The following is a 17,328-nucleotide window of genomic DNA, read 5'->3' as shown; positions in this document are numbered from 1 at the left end:
AAAAATCACTTATTTCAAGCTCACGCTGTGTGCTCTGCACCATCCCAACACATGCAAAGAGCCACCGCCTGGGAACCGAGGGCAAATGGGTGGGTCTGGGTCCCACCTGGGTTCTCTTCCCACGAGACCTGTGCTCAACCACCGTCCATGGGAAGCCTGCTCCAAGGCGGATTCTACCAGGCTATTAAAAAATGCTGACTCAGGGTGCCTGGGTGGCTCGGTCATTCAAGGATCTGACTCTGATTTTGGCTCAGGTCATGATTTTGGGGTCACGGGATCGAGCCCCACGATGGGCTCCACACTGAGCGTGGAACCTCTCTCCCTCTGCCTCCTCTCCCCAGCTCACGCGTGTGTGTTCTCGCTCGCTTTCAAAAAGAAAAAAGAAAAGAAAAGAAAAATCTGACTCATTTTCCTGCCTCCTATCACTTGCTGACTTGGTGGTAGAATCTGTCTAAACCTGACGGGAAGCGGTAGTCACAGCTGCAATGCTGGACCATCTGGGCACGTTACGCGCTGGGCACGCTCACACGCGGAACCCTTTCTTCTGTTCTCCTCTTTTGAGAAGCGTAATCCGAAGGCCATCAAATCATTAAAGACTTGCTTTCCAACGAAAAGTCCTGTAAAAAAAACCTTGCCTCCTTACCTTTGAGTTGTTTCGCATACTTGAGGAGGAACTGGTATGGATGCTCTACCTGTAAATCAAACTTTATGGTCTGGAGCAGGATTCTCTCCAGAACCATCACTTCTTCCTAAAAATAAAATAACAAACGTCAGAAAATGATTTCAACCACAGGTCTGAAGCCCCGTTAGATAGCGGGCTTTCCCATTTACTCTCTTCAAGCTCTCTTCCTCCTCTCCTCCGCACCCCCCTAGGCTTTCACTTTGTTCAGAGACGAGGAGGAACTCTGAAAAGAACTAAAAGCGGGGGGGGGGGGGGGGAGACGAACCAATCCGATTGAGTTTTTAGAAACAGTGGAAACAAAATACACATTCTTAGAAACGTAAGTAGGCTCCACACCCGGTGTGGGGGCTCGAACTTACACCCCGAAATCAAGAGTTGCAGGCTCCCCTGAGCCGGCCCGGCACCCCACATATGTCATTTCTCTCGATACATGAGCTACCCCTTTACAAAATGGACCTTTGCTTTATAGATAATTTATTTAACTGTAGCTTCTTTCCAGACCTCCATCAACAAAGCCACAATCCTTCGGGAATTTCCACTGAAAACTTCAACCAAATAAGCGAGGATGATGATGGCCGATTCAAACTCTGTACCTGCTCGACAGGCATATCCATATAAAGCACGTGTGTGAATCTATCATCTGCCTGAAATAAGCTGTCCCACCGTCATCTACAGCATAAACCCTCATTTCCCGTCACTAAACCACATTCTGACCTATCCACACACACCAGCTTTCCCGTTCACCGATCTGATTGTCTATTTCTGTCCCAGGATCCAAGGGAAGAACAGCTGGGAGAGTAGTTCAATCACGACTCCTCTTGTTCTTGTTTTTGTACGCCTCCCGCCCCACCTCGTTTTTGTTTTTAAGTATAATTTCCATTTTACTTTGTTTCCACGGGACACTTTTTCTTCAGTCTCAAGGACTCTGCTCCTTACGTGGGCTTTTGGTGGAGCCTGAGGGGCAGCACCTGCAGGTCGACGTGGGGCGCTGGCCCTTGAGGACATGGTCCTTCCAGGCTCCACACGAACGGAGCCTGCCTGCCTGGCCTTGACCGGCACAACTCAAGCAGGAAAGTAGCTTCACATACAGCACGGGAGGCACACGAGCATCGAAATCACTCGCTGTGGAAATGTCCCTGATGGTGGTGCCTCTACTGTGCTTCCAGTCGTGAACTTCTTGATGGCCTTGTCCTCGGGCACACGACAGGTGCAGCTGGCATAGCGAGGAAGCTGCCCATGGTCATGGCGCTTTCCGGCACATTGTTCCTTCTGCTGCTGCTCATTTTGGAAGCGATGTCCCGCGGGAGACCCCCATGCCTCATTTTAGTACCCTTTTTCTTAGCACCAGTCCAGAAGAAAAGGAAGCTACTGATGTTCTGACTGGGGACTCACAGTCAGAGGACAATTTAGGGAAAATGGGGATTTCTTAACTAGACCGACTTTTCCTATCAAACGTGTATTTACTCACTGAAATCTTCTCATTCCCTTCACAGCAGTTTTCAATTCCTTCCCCAACCTGCCATGGCTTCCACAGTTTTTTTTTTTACCAGGCCTAATCCTGGACATTTTATTTTACTGCTGCTGCTGTACACGGACTCTCCCCTCTCACCGTGCTCTCAAACCAGTCAACGTCCATAGACAGGCAATTTTTTAAAAAGTTTTTTTTTTTTTAATGTTTACTATCGAGAGAGAGAGAGAGAGAGAGAGAGAGAGAGAGAGAATGAGCAGGAAGAGGCAGAGAGAAGGGGACAGAAAATCCCAAGCAGGCTCTGCACTGACAGCCTGATGCGGGGCTCGAACTCACCAAGTGTGAGATCGTGACCTGAGCCCAAGTCGGACACTGAACCACAGAGACACCCAGGCGCCCCCACAGACAGGTGCTTCTGCACAGCCTGGCTGCACAGCACTTGCAGACAGCGTGCACCGCGGCCAGGGCGGTCTGTGCCGGCAGAGGAGCAGAGGGTCACTCGTTCGCACAGGGAGGGCTTGCCACGGGGCTCAGATCCCACCAACAGGCGCACGAGCCCATCAACCCCAGAAAGAGCAGACGGCTGGGCGGGGGGGGCGGGGGCTGGCTTTTGCGCTGAGGTATGGCCTCCCCTCAGACAACGCAGACCATTCTCTCACAGTTAGTTATTCCAAACGGCGTGGCCAGACTAAGGTTCGTCTACCCTAGCGCTGCAAGCATTCTCTGAGGAAAGCTTTCTACAAACTCCGAAACTTTCCCACAATTGGAGACATCCCGCTGATGCTGGTGTTTTTGCCTGGTTTTGTTACCACCTGCTTCCCAGAAATTTCCTCATGTCTTCTGAATTTAGAAACAGCCTTTCACCAAGTGCACCTACAGGTTTTGAGGCTGTGGCCCATTTGGTATTACAGGATAGCCTGCGGCCTGGCCTCCTTTTGTGTTTCAAACATTCAAGTAATGGGGTAATTACAGGTCTGTGTGCAAACATCGTTCCTCAGGGAACCTTCCTTCAGCCCCGTAACACTTGTCTGGGGGACTTGTCCAGGTTCCCAGGTTCAACGCCCTCATCTCGACTTTAAGTGACTTTTTTATAGTATTCATCACAGCTCATAATCAGCTGGTCATAGGATTATTTGATTAAAATCTATCCCAACTCAATATAAAATCCACGAGAATAGAAAAGGCCACGTCTACTTTGCCACCTGTTTTGGGTCTAGTGCCTAACACGGTGGCTGGAACAAATATTTGTTGAACACGTGAGAAATTAATACAATGGGGGAAACCAGATGGTTGAAGCCAAGCTAATTAAGGTAGAAAAGTCCCACGTGATTCGTGACCTTCTTTTTCCTGCTTATGACACCTCCCTCCAACGAACGGCCCTGCTCTCCTCTCTGGAGAGGGGGTCGTGTCTACAATGTCTTCACTACTCCCAGAGGTGGGGTGCTTTCCTCTGGCTCTTGCACCCCCAGATCATCTCTGGGAAGACTGCACATGATAGAAAGGAGAGGCGGGTGAAGGTCAAAGCCCCTTCTCCTCCTCACGGGGGCGGGTTTCAAAGCCCCTTCGCCTCCTATGGATAGCGTGACCATTTCCCTCTTCCTCTCTTCTGGGGCAGTGGAGCTGCAGAACTCCTACCTCACCGTGCCTGATCAAGTCTCGTTTCCTGATCTGAAGGTAGAACGGGTAGAAGCTGGAGGTAAAAGGGCACTTCCCCAAAGGCACCCTAGGGTAACACACGCCAAGGTGCTGCCACATGCCCACAACGTGTTCCTACAACTGTCTCCTACTCTGTAAGAATCCGATACCCACAGGTATCTGATAGTTACATTACTTCTATTAAATTCCCTTTTTAAAAAAAAAATTTTTTTTAACGTTTTATTTATTTTTGAGACAGGGAGAGACAGAGCATGAACAGGGGAAGGTCAGAGAGAGGGAGACCCAGAATCTGAAACAGGCTCCAGGCTCCGAGCTGTCAGCACAGAGCCCGACGCGGGGCTCGAACTCACGGACCGTGAGATCATGACCCGAGCCGAAGTCGGCCGCTCAACCGACTGAGCCACCCAGGCGCCCCTTAAATTCCCTTTTGATCGTTGTTAGTAAGAATTCCTAATAGATGCACATTCTTATAAACAGGTGAACAGGTTTATAAATCATTTCAAGGGACAGTTACCCATGTTGACAGTACTTACAAACTATTAGTATTAATCACAACTACAACATATGCAAAAGCATTCTGGGCCTGTTAACTCCTCAAAGCAGGAAGGAAAACGAACACATTTTACAAACACCAACATAAATACTCATTGGTAGACAGAGGGTAACTGTGTGGTGGGCGACAGCAGCTAGTGAGGAAAAGTAAGACTGAATGGTGCCCAGTTCCTCATCCTGGTGAGCCTGGCTTTACCTGTGCTCTGGAGCTTGTCATTTCTCCGACAGGTATCTGCTGGGTGCCTATTCTGTCCAGCCAGTGTACCAGGCACCTGGCACAACAGATGACATGGTCTCTGCTGTCAGAGATCTTACAGCGGAGGAGAGTTCTTTTGTGCGATTATCTGATTAAAATCCAACTACCTTTGGGCGCCTGGGTGGCTCAGCTGGTTAGACGTCCAACTCGACTTCAGCGCAGGTCATGAATCACGGTTCATTAGGTTGAGTCCCGTGTCGGACTCCGTGCTGACAGAGCAGAGGCTTCTCAGAGTTCTCTCTCTCCCTCCCTCTCTCTCTCGAAACAAATAGATTTAAAAAAAATCCAATCGGCAGTTGCACTAAGTGTTGTGAAGCACAGCGAACAGGTGCCATCAGGGTGGAGGAAAGCCACTACGGGGCTCCGAGAGTGGTCTTTTTCGAACATAATAAACATATTAAAAGCAGCTCTACAACTGTTCCAATACCGTCTCCTGACAGAGGCAGGGATTGTGGGGAAGGGCCAGAAGGAACGGCGCGTCCAACAGCAACCTCTGGGTGTCTGAAAATAGCTGCCCATGTTAATACTTCCCAACATTCTCGGGAAGTGGAAAGACACACAGCGTAAGCAGACACGGGCACACGTCCGTCTATCGCCTGTGCTTTCCGCCTATTCAGGAGCTGGCTGGAGACGCGGCCCTCCTGTCACGGCCGGGCCGACGAGGCTGAGCTGCGTCCGGGTCCAGGAGCGCTAACGGGAGCAAGCAGGTTTCTGCTCATGTCCAGTGTGCCGCTGCCTCCAGGTCCTCAGGGTGAGGCGTGCGCGCCAGCAGGTGCTCCCTACACGCAGGCCGTTTCGTCTTCCCTCCTCTCTGACAGAGGCGAGAAGGAGGACCTTCTGCACAAAGCCCTCTCAGGTCTCGGGCGGGGGGGGGGGGGGGGGGGAGGCACTGGCAGCTACGGGGGCCACACGAGGAACCTTATCACAACACTACCACGAGGAACCAAGATCCGAAGGCAGGAAGTTAAGATTCTTACCTTTGGGTCGTCTCCAAACTGGCCAAATTGTACATCGTTTAATAAACTACGAGCCGTTTTGATGATATCCTTACATTTTTTTGGCGTTTCTTCTACTTTCCCAGCCAGAAAGAGACAACAAGCTCCTGTCACCTGCAAGGGAGGTAAGAGCTCTTGAGATACTGTTAACAAAGCTCACAGGAGAAAGCAGCAAGGAGTTCTGGCCTTGGCAATAACCCGGTCCCCTTATTCTCCTATCATCTTCTCTTCCTTTTACTCGTTCACAGATACTCTGACGCTCAAACAGCTTGAAGGAAATTTCATATACGTACACACACCCACTCCCAATTTGGCTTCGTAAGTTATTTTAAATTGAATTTTCCAAAGAAAATGGCATGTAAACAAAATAGATGCCAGAAAGGAAAAGAATCATAGGAACAAACTTTCTTTTTACATTGCAGTCTTAAAGATAATGGCTCCCGGAACAGTGAGCTTTGCTGCAGAAAAAGAGCACAATTAAACACATTTCCTGTGGAATCCATCCATATATCACCGCCCACACTTTCTCTCCCTGCCCAGCCGCCTGGATCCACATGCAGTCCCTACCCCACTCAGCGCTCTCACAGCTTGGCCTCCGGCTATTCTCTGCCTGTGCCAGCCCCCACCTCCCACGCGCCCCCCCCCCCCCCCGTGCCCCTCCTCCACGGGACCCCAAGCACGGCAGGTGTCAGATGCTGTGCCAGGCACAAAGCTGACTCTGCCACAGGCTCCTTCCTCTAGAACTTTACAGACTAGTGAGGAAGACATGTGTACGAAACTGGGTAAAACCTGAGCAAGAGGAAGGATCCCCAACATGTTAATTTCCTAGTAAATCTTCTGTCATCTTCCTCATAAAAACCCTTCCACAACTTCAGTCTGCCTACTAAAGTCAGATTTCCCTGGTCCGAAGTCCAAGGCTCACTATGGTCCAAAACAGCTTACCTTTCCACCCTGGGCCCCGCCATTCCCTTCCTGCCATACGGACCTCCCTGACTGGGCTACACAGAATAGTACGCTGCCCGGTGTCTCTACTCATGCCAGTTCCTGTTGGACCAACCGCTCTGTCCCATCTCAGCACCTCTAAGCCCTACTTCCAGTCAAGGCTTAACTAACTGCTGGCAACTCCTCCCCGGCATCTTCCCTGAGCCCTCTAAGATGTCATTAACCACTCCTTTGGATGCTCCAGCCCTCCTTCCTCACCTCTCCTACGGCTTTACTACTGACCATGTGTTTTGTACATGTCATACCACCTATCCTGGCTACTCACGGCAGGTTTCCTGTCGGACTCTGCATGTTTAAGGAGTAGCTAAAGAGCGAGTGATATGGCATAAAGAACTTCTCTTCCATCTTGCCCTTTTTTGGGGTCTTCCTTATAAGCCCAAATTCATCTCGTGAAATGTGAGAGGGAAGGAAAGTCCACACAAAGTGCAATACGATTACGGTCCACCCTGGCTTAAATAAGATTTAAATATAGTTAGTTGGAAAAAATAAAAGTTCAAACTTCATTATTTATGGACACCACGTACTACACAGAAATAAATACTTTCTGGAAAACAGAATAAAAAGAGACTATAAACAGTCCACTAAACCGTGTGAAAAGAGTAACGTGTGTTAGTGAATTAAAATAAAATTCAAACACTTACATATCTTGGGAATTGCTTGAAGGAATGAAACATATAGAAGCGATGAAAATAAATTATTCCAGTTGCCAGGGTATCATAGTGTCTGTTGATCTGGTTAAGGACTTGACCAAGAATTTTTTTGGAAGTTATGCTCTTAGTTAAATGTGGAAACATAAAGGCAAACAATAACAGCAAAATCAGTGTTAAACACTCTGGTGGCAAAGCACGGGGATCTCAGGGTTTCAGGACTCTGACAAGTTGACGTCAGCAAGTTGAAGTTCCTACTTCTAACAAGGCAGGGCTTCCCCAACCTTTAGGTACACCTCAACGGTGACCACCGGGCATGCCTCCTGGTGGCCACTCACCCAATGGCTGAGTCTACACGTTTAAAGGATAAACAGGAAACAGAAAACCCCTGAGGAGCCAAGTTAGTCAGAAAAAATGTAAATAGAAATATTTAAGAGCCATTTCAGTACGGACACAGTGCTACCTATTTTGTTTTTAGTATCCAGGTGGGGAGCCTATCTATGACAGATTCCAAGGAGACTTAGGATACAGTCCCAAACGTGTGCCCACATCAAAGATGAACCGAGCCCCCTCTCGGCGGTACCGGGCTTCAGTGGCTGGATCGAGTCCTTCGAGCTGCGAGGGTGTATGAGCCAAGTCTTTCTTATCCCAGTACCAACATGGTTTTGTGTGGTCCAGGTTTGCTGAGGTTACTGAAGGGCTTGAGTTTTCTTTATTCTCCTTCATTTATTGAAGTAGACTTGTTCTTTCCAAAAGATTTTCTGAAAATGTTAGAATCCTAAGAGAAAGAGAAGGAGCAGCAAAGTTGGAAAGGAATACTCCACATCAAACAATCCGGATCATCAAAGACAGTGTGCCATCACTGATTATATTTGATTTTGGCTCAAAATTTCCCAGAGGGGCACCTGGGTGGCTCAGTCAGTTAAGCGTCTGACTCTTGATTTCCGTTCAGGTCATGGTATCACGGTTTGTGAGATCGAGCCCCATGTCAGGCTCCATGTTTACAGTGCTCGGAGTCTGCTTGGGCTTCTCTCTCCCTCTCTCTCTGCCCCTCCCCTGCTTGCGCACTCCCTCTCAAAGTAAATAAATAAACAAACTTTAAAAAAATTTCCCAGAGAAGCAACACTACTGATTGACCATTCCAAGCTCAGACTCAGCCCCAAAGCCAATTTAACACATAAGCGACCCACGGTATAATAAATCCCAAATTTCATAGCAGCTGAAAAGGAAGGGCATTTCCGTCTCACTTTCCTTTCTGCCTTTCTTCAGTAGACTCAATCCCTTCATGCTGGTCTAGATTCCGTTCTTTAGTAAAATCCAGGCCTGTCTTAACCCCCTAAAAAGATTTATGCTCCAAAATTATCCACCTCTTCCACTCAGCACCCAATCAGAATTTCCCTTTTTCAGTTTACTTCATTTCACTGAGAAGAGCCACCAGATTGGCTGAATTCAAATCTGCACAAGTCACTGAACTGAGCAATAAAAATCAGATGTCTGGGTGCAGTGATTCTGGGGCTGCGGGTAGAAGGAGGTGGTCCACAAGGGAAGAAAGAAGTTCCTTTAAGATGTTCAAGGGGCACCTGGCTGGCTCCATCGGTTAAGCTTCCGACTTCGGCTCAGGTCATGATCTCGCGGCTCGTGAGTTCGAGCCCTGTGTCAGGCTCTGTGCTGACAGCTCGGAGCCTGGAGCCTGCTTTGGATTGCGTGTCTCCTTGTGTCTCTACTCCTCCCCCACTCACTGTTTCTCTCTCAAAAATAAATGAACATTGAAAACAAATTTTTCTCATCCTCTTCTTTTCCTTTTTTAAAATTTTTTTTAGTGTTTAATTTTTTATTTCTGAGAAAGAGAGAGACAGAGGGCGAGCAGGGGAGGGGCAGAGAGAGAAGACACAGAATCTGAAGCAGGACCGTGAGATCATGACCTGAGCCGAAGTCGGATGCTTAACCAACTGAGCCACCCAGGCACCCCATCATCCTCTTCTTTTTCATTCAGAATAAAGAGGTTTTCTAAAAGCATCATGTTGAGCAAAGAAAACAGAAAACAAGGACTCTCATCTGGAGGCCACTGGAATATGTAAACCGTCTGTAAACTCATCAGAGAAGAGCAATTCTCAAATAGGTCGCAGAAGTATTTTAAAGAGGCAGCTAGAAGCAGGTGGGTCTTGTCGGCAAGGAAAGAGCGGTTCCCTAGCTCAGTTCCGGGCCAGAGGCATCAGTGAATCTGGAAGCCTAACCTTTTCTACGTGCTGCCTCATTTCTAGTGGGAAAGGGGATTTGGCAGGGCTGAATGCACCCCTCCTCCTCCTCGCACCTGGAAGCCCTACAAATGGATCTTTCCTCCACCAGGAAGAAATTAAGTACCAGGAAAAAAGGAATCTTCTTCAGCTGATTTGTATTTGTGTGTGTGACAGAACTGGGCAATGACTGGAGGTTGGGGAGGTCAGTTACCTAAAGCCTAAGTAAACATGGAAAGTGCACAATCAGATGCTCAGTAAATATGAAGAGTTCAGAGTTGGATGTCATACTGGGATACATTTCTCAACTCTCGGCTGGCAGAAACTCTAAAAGTGTGACTATATCCTCTGTTGGCAAGGCCAGGGAGAAGCAGGCGATCTCATATAGTGCTGGTGGGAATACAAAACGGAACAACTCTCACAGAGGGGAATTTGGCAATATCTAACAAAATTACATATGCATTTGCTGTTTTACTTAGTAATCCCACTTCAGAGAAACTACTCTGAAAATACCATTACAAGTATGAAACAGCGTATCCACAAGATTATTCATGAAAATGTCGCTTATAATAGCAAAAACTGTGAACAACCCAAATGTCCCTCAATGGGGTACTGGCTGAAGAAAATATGGCTAACATAAACATTAATTGTGTACCATACTGGTATTAAAAAAAGACTTAAAAAACCCTTTAAGTCCTGGTAAGGAGACAGTTCCAGGATCAGCTGGATGCAGGATAGTGTACGTGGTACGTTAGTATCCGTGTAAGAGGAGAAATAATAGACATCTGAATTTGTTTTTTAAACTAATAATAATAATAATAATAATAAAAAGGTTACCAATAGGGAACAGGGAAGAACAGAATGGAAGGGACAGGAATGGGAGCAATACTTTGGGGATCTCTTTTTACACAGCTTCGACTTTTTTTTAAATGTGTTTTTATTTTGAGAGAGAGAGAGGAAGAGAAAACGTGAGCAGGGGAGAGGCAGAGAGAGAAAGAGACGGAGAGAGAGAATCCCAAGAAGATCTCAAGAACCATGAGATCATAACCTGAGCCAAAATCAAGAGTCAATGCTCAATTAACTGAGCCACCCAATCACCCCCACAGCTTTGACTTAAGAAGCCTTTTATTTGAAAATAATTGCAGATTTACAGAAGAGTTGTAAAGGCAGGAGGGAATTCTCATATACCCTTCACTCTGCTTCCTCCAATGTTAACGTCTTATACAACCATGGTATGTTTACGAAAATGAAGACATTAATTTTGGTACAACTGAACTACAGCCTTGACTCAAATTCTGAGTTTCTCCAAAAATCCCTTTTCTGTTCTGGATCTAATCCAGGATGCGACACTGCATTTAGGGGCCTTATTTCCTTAGTATCTTCTAGTAACAGTTTCTCAGCGTTTCCTGGTTTTTTCATGAGCTTGCCAGTTTTAAAGAGTACCAGGCAGAATGAAATGTCTCTGATTTAGGTTCGTCTAATGTTTCCCCAAGAACAGACTGGAGTTTTGGGGAAGAATGCCACAGAGGTGAAGTGCCCTTCTCATCTCATCTCACCACATCAGATATCAGAACCTACTGTCCATATTAACCATGACCACTTGGTTAAGATGGGGTCTTGCCAGGTTTCTCACTGTAAGTTACTATTTTTTCCTTTCCATTTTCTATTCCTTAGAAATGAATCACAAGGCCTAGCCTACCCTCAAGGGCAGGGAATTAAGCTACATCTCCTGGAAGGAGAAGTATCAATGAATGTGAGGACAGATGTTCTAACTACCACAGTAATTAGTGAGCATTTTGGGGAAAATATTTTGCAATGCAAAATACTAAGCAAATTATCCCCTTTTCTCCTTCAAGTTTCGCCCATTAATTTTAGCATTCATCTGAGGATCTTGCCTGTTAACAATTCTTGTGGTGTTCTTTATTGTAAAAAAAAATTTTTTTCAACGTTTATTTATTTTTGAGAGAGAGAGACAGAAGACGAGAGGGGGAGGGCAGAGAGAGAGGGAGACACAGAATGGGAAGGAGGCTTCAGGCGCTGAGCTGTCAGCACAGAGCCCAGCGCAGGGCTCGAACTCAAGAGCCATGAGATCATGACCTGAGCCGAAGTCAGATTCTCAACCAACTGAGCCACCCAGGCGACCTGATTACTGTGGTGTTCTAATGGTGACTTTCTATTTCCTTCCTTCCTTTCTTCAACATTAGTTGTTCTTTTGTAAGAAAGATCTGTTTCTTCACCCTCATTCATGTATTTATTCAATCACTTATTTATATTAGTATGGACTCATCGGTATTTGTTTCATTCTTTGAGTCATAAGCCAATACTACCATCATTTACTTCGTTGCCCAAACTATTCCAGCTATAGCCATTGGAAGCGACTCTTTTGGGTTGGCTCGCGAGTCCTTCTGCAACTCTGACTTCTGAATCATGTAAATATTTAACACACTCATGAACTTAACTAAAAAGAAAAAAGCAAACCCTAAAACTCAGAACAAACCCAGTGTATACCAAACATGAAACATAGAAAACCATTACAAGTAATTCCCGATCTCGTTCCATCCTGAGTGAAATATATTCTAAGCACAAAAGAACTGCAAGGAAATCTTAAACTTCTTCAGTAATACTTTGTTGGTACTGGCATTACTATTGTTCACTGTCAACCCATTTGTGTATGTGTACCATAGGATAAAGCAGAGAGATATAAATGTTGATGTCGTTAGGAATCAAGATTTTCAGTTCAAAGTAAACATATGCATAAGATCAAAGGTTAAGGAAAACCTGTAATGTTAAATTTTAATGGAAAATACAAAAATCATGGTTAAAATATGTATACACATACATCCCAGCTCTGTCCACCGCAAGTATCTAGGAGCAACGACATTCTTATAGTCAGGAACACATCAGTGTCCAAATCTTAGTTACCCTCTACAAAAAAAAAACAGGTCTCCTTTCTCCTTTCCAGTCTGGGATAGGGGTTTGCCTGAGATGTGCTAAGAGTAATGGAAGCTTCTAAAAAGACAGAGGAGCCAGCGTGGACTCTCACTGGACAAATTCAGGGAATTTGAATATTAAAAAGAAAAATAACAATGACTGTAAAAGAGTGAATGAACAATCCATGAGTCCATAATTTATTTATATATATAGCAAAGTCTACTTTGCTAGCACTGGTATTAATTAATGTGGAAGAAAAGTACCTGTACCTTAACAAAAGCAATCAATCCTGGCATCACTAATAGGGTGAAAACCTGCTATTATGTGGCCTCCTGATATGATGCAATAGAAAGAAGTATCAACCACCTATGTAGTATTCTTCCCTCTAAAAAGCTAAATTCAACCGAGACTTTATTTATTTATTTATTTAAAAAAAAAAATTTTTTTTTTAACGTTTATTTATTTTTGAGACAGAGAGAGACAGAGCATGAACGGGGGAGGGTCAGAGAGAGGGAGACACAGAATCCGAAACAGGCTCCAGGCTCTGAGCTGTCAGCACAGAGCCCGACGCGGGGCTCGAACTCACGGACCGCGAGATCGTGACCTGAGCCTAAGTCGGACGCTCAACCGACTGAGCCACCCAGGCGCCCCTCAACCGAGACTTTAAACCTAACTTCCACTTTACAGTAAGTACTGGGAGTAGAAGAACAAGTCAAATGGCACAAGGAAACTTTTAGTCACATCCAGAAATGTGACCCTCCACCAGACAACGGACCTGGTCTCTTCAAGGAAGTCCATGTCATGAAAAATACAGAAGATGGGAGGAACTGTCCCAGATTTCAAAAGGTTACAGAGGCATAATGCTCAAACTAATGTATGAATCTTGACTGGATCCTCATAAAACAAAAACAAAACAAAAAAACTATAAAAGAAATTTTGAACAATTAGAGAAATTTTAATATGGCCTCTATACTAGAGGCTATTAGGGCCTATTAATTTTCTTAGGGGTAACAGTGATGATACTGTGATTATATACACTATTCTCGGGCTGAATGAAGTACTTCCGGGTAAAGTATCATGTCTGCAACTTTCTTCAAATGGCTTATCTAAAACACAGGTTCACATAGTAAAGTGGTAAAATGTTAACATGTGTCCAGTCTAGGCCACAGATAAACAAGTAGTCCTTGTACCCTTCTTTCACTTTATAAAATGTGGGGGAAACTCAAGTAAGACCACTTAGTTGACCGGGTCTCCCTTATTCCCTCTGGGTCAGTCTCTCTCAGCAGCCAAAGAATGCTTGCTTATGCAGGAGTACTGATTTTATAAATTAACACGATGTGTAAGTGCATTACAGCACACAAAAAGAAAAGCACGCTAACTTTAACTGCATGGTTTACTAATTTTCACAAAGTGAACACACTTTTGTGACACCATCCAGCTGTGAAACAGAATTCTACAGACATCCCGGACTCTCTCCTCTTTCCTCTTATAATCACGATTCCCCCAGAGGTAACTGCTATCTTGACCTCTCGTCCCAGCAACGAGTCTCGCAGGGTTCTGAAGGACCCTGGAATGGTAGAATATCACTCTTTCACAATGGCTTTCTTCTGCTCCACATTATGTCTGTGGGGTTCATCCTTGCTGCACAGAGCAGAACCCGTTCATTCTCATTACCGTATAGCACTGGTTTTCAACCAGGGGCGAATTTGTCCCTCAGGAACACTTTGCAATGTCTACAGACATTTTGGGCTATCATAACTAGGGAGCTGCTGCTGGGCATCTAGTGGGTAGAGGCCAGGGATGTTGCCGAACATCTACAAGGTGCAGAACGACTCTCCACAAGGAAGTAACTGTTCCAAAATGTTGATGGTGTTGAAGTTGAGAAACTCTGTTGTACAGTGTTCTATGAATAAAACATAACTTACTTATCCACTCTGCTGTGAATGGACATTTGAGATATTTCCAGTTTTTCATTTTTAATAATTGTAACAAACATCCATGCACATTCTTGTGGAGCAGAAAGCAACTGGCCAACTGGTGGCGGGAATCATCATCTCAAAATCTCTGTAATGTATTCACAGCACACTAGCTGGGAACATCTACTTTAAGATATATCGACCCAACAGTTCTGCATGTAGTTACTCATTCAAATATTTGCTGAGTATTTACTATGAGCCAGGCCTCAATGACACAGCAGGAACGGAGATGCAAGGTCTTTGCCCTACCTGAAGCTTATGTTCTAGGAAGCTCATGTCCCAGCGGCAGAGACAAAGAGAAACAAATATGTTACTATTTATCAGGGAGTGGCAAGTGCCATGAAAAACAAGAAGGCATGGTAAGGGGGCAGAGAATGAGGCAGGAGGGCTTGTCCCCCTCCCTCAAGAGGATGCTGAGACAAGAAGCAAGAACCACATTGGGCTGTGATGCAAATAAATAAATAAAGGCAAGAGATGATTTCAAGCTTGTTTGCCTGACAGAGAGGGTAATACTAAAAAGAAAAATGGGGAAGGAGGTAGTTTTGATGGTGGGGCCTGGGGCAGGGAGAATTGGGGTTCCAAAAATATTAGGTTTGAAGAACCCACAAAACATCTGTATGGAAATACCTATCAGACCTAGAAACAGGACTGAAGTCTGGAAGAACATATCTATCTGGGATTCCTCTATATAGAACTGACAACTAAAGTCATGGTGGCAGGCAGAGGGATGGAAGGTGAAAAAAGAGGTCTGGAGACTGAACTTGAGAAAGCAGAAAAATCTCCAAAGGAAAGAAAGGGAAGGGATGGTCTAAGAGGTGGGAAACTTGTAACTTCAACTGCAAGAGAAACCAAAGGACACGGGCTGTGAGACACATGTGGCAGTTAACAGTGACAAACATTGAAGAAAATTTAAAGAACAAAGAATTAAGGAAAGGTTACTTTGGTGGGGAGTTCTTAGAGTCACTGAAAGTTGACTATAGGAATGTTTGCACAACTCCGTACTGAAGACTGCTGGCTTGTACACTATTTTAAATGGGTGATTTGTGTGGTATGTGAACTGTCTCTGTAAAGCAGAAACACACGTACGTAAATAGCAGAACCTTTGCACAAGTGCGGTGGGGCAGAAGGGAGACTGTGAAAAGGAATGAACAGGCTATGAAACAGGGTTCTTGTTTACTCAGCGGAGAGGAGAGTGAAAGATGTCTGAGGCAAGAAGGGAAGGAGCCACTAGAGGCTGAACAAGCCACTAGGGGTTAAATGGCCAAGGGATAATAAAACGCATAGTAAAAAAGTTAACCTCAGGGAGGAAGCTCTTTCTCTGAAACAGGAGGGAAGGAAAAGTTTGAGGAAGATAACGAAAAAAAAGTCACTTAAGGAGGAGGAAATAAATGCTACCCCCTCCCCATAGAGTATGAAGGCCTGTGCTGAGAGGAAAGGGGAGGAGTGAGGAAAAGGGACGGGACCCAGTGGGGGGGACATAGGAGTGGAAAACAAGCTCCCTACATGGTTTTATTAAACCACAGATATACTCTGCCTGCTTTACCTTGCTGCCAGGGGCCAAACCCCATGCTAATAATCCAGCATAGTGCCTTTAGATTATTATTTCTCATGGTTTTTTTTTTGAGACAGAGAGAGAGAGACACACACACAGAATCCAAAGCAGGCTCCAGGCTCTGAGCTGTCAGCACAGAGCCCGACACAGGGCTTGAACTCATGGACCATGAGATCATGACCTGAGTTGAAGTTGGACGCTCAACCAACCCAGGCACCCCCCCTTTTTATTTTTTAATTTTTGTAAAATGTTTATTTATTTTTGAGAGAGAGAGAGAGAGAGAGAGAGAGCGCGCGCCTTTAGACTCCGGGGCCAAATAAACAATACACGAAAGTGAAAATAAATGTGCATAAATAGAATCAAAACAGTCCTCACTCCCCTGAAAAAGTCCATACCTCAGTTCTACACCCCTGTTCCTATTACCCTTTATTGATTTTGTCACAAGACCCTAACGTTACAGGTTTTCTCATTAGCAGCTCATGATTACTGTGAAAATGGCTCAGGGTTACGAGCACCACAAGTAAAAATCTCTCAATAAACAAGCGGCATGTCAAAGCTTTTCAGCAACTTCTTCCAGGAATGTGCTTTAGATATAGCATTTTATTTTTTTTCAACGTTTATTTTATTTTTTTATTTTTGGGACAGAGAGAGACAGAGCATGAACGGGGGAGGGGCAGAGAGAGAGGGAGACACAGAATCGGAAACAGGCTCCAGGCTCCGAGCCATCAGCCCAGAGCCCGACGCGGGGCTCGAACTCACAGACCGCGAGATCGTGACCTGGCTGAAGTCGGACGCTTAACCGACTGCGCCACCCAGGCGCCCCTAGATATAGCATTTTAAATGATGAAAGAAGAAATGCATTTTCAAGTTTAGAATTTGGACACCTACATGTTGGAAGCAACAGTGAAGGTCATTACTCAATTTTCTGACCTAGTACAGAAATTCCCTCTAAATAAGTAATACTTAGCCACTCACTAACCTTCATTTGGCCACTTTCATTAATGAACATTAATAGTTTACAAATTAGTATTACAAAACATTAATAGTTTACCTATGGCATTGCTGGGTATCACTAACTAGTGTTCACCTTTATTTTTGTATTAGTCTTAACGTTGACTTTTCCGCCTTTTTTTTTTTTTTATTTTTTTTTTCAATGTTTATTTATTTTTGGGACAGAGAGAGACAGAGCATTAACGGGGGAGGGGCAGAGAGAGAGGGAGAGACAGAATCAGAAACAGGCTCCAGGCTCTGAGCCATCAGCCCAGAGCCCGACGCGGGGCTCGAACTCACGGACCGCAAGATCGTGACCTGGCTGAAGTCGGACGCTTAACCGACTGCGCCACCCAGGCGCCCCAACTTTTCTGCCTTTCAACAACT

General features: G+C 45.3%; 1 protein-coding gene across 3 annotated transcripts in view; it reads right to left on the bottom strand.

The window, feature by feature from the left end:
• Nucleotides 1–17,328, bottom strand: part of CCNK (cyclin K) — a 30,371-nt gene that overhangs the window by 9,454 nt on the left and 3,589 nt on the right. For all 3 annotated transcript variants that reach the window (XM_045452042.1, XM_045452041.1, XM_045452043.1), the window contains exons 2-5: nt 7,788–8,036; nt 7,253–7,334; nt 5,592–5,723; nt 644–749 (exon numbers count right to left, since the gene is read on the bottom strand). In XM_045452042.1, the coding sequence (XP_045307998.1) occupies nt 644–749; nt 5,592–5,723; nt 7,253–7,334; nt 7,788–7,984 (517 nt within the window). In that variant the 5' untranslated portion in view covers nt 7,985–8,036. The remainder of the gene's footprint in view (nt 1–643; nt 750–5,591; nt 5,724–7,252; nt 7,335–7,787; nt 8,037–17,328) is intronic.

Source organism: Leopardus geoffroyi, chromosome B3, assembly GCF_018350155.1.
Source record: "Leopardus geoffroyi isolate Oge1 chromosome B3, O.geoffroyi_Oge1_pat1.0, whole genome shotgun sequence".
Lineage (NCBI taxonomy): Eukaryota > Metazoa > Chordata > Mammalia > Carnivora > Felidae > Leopardus > Leopardus geoffroyi.
This window is presented reverse-complemented; position numbering and strand designations above follow the sequence as displayed.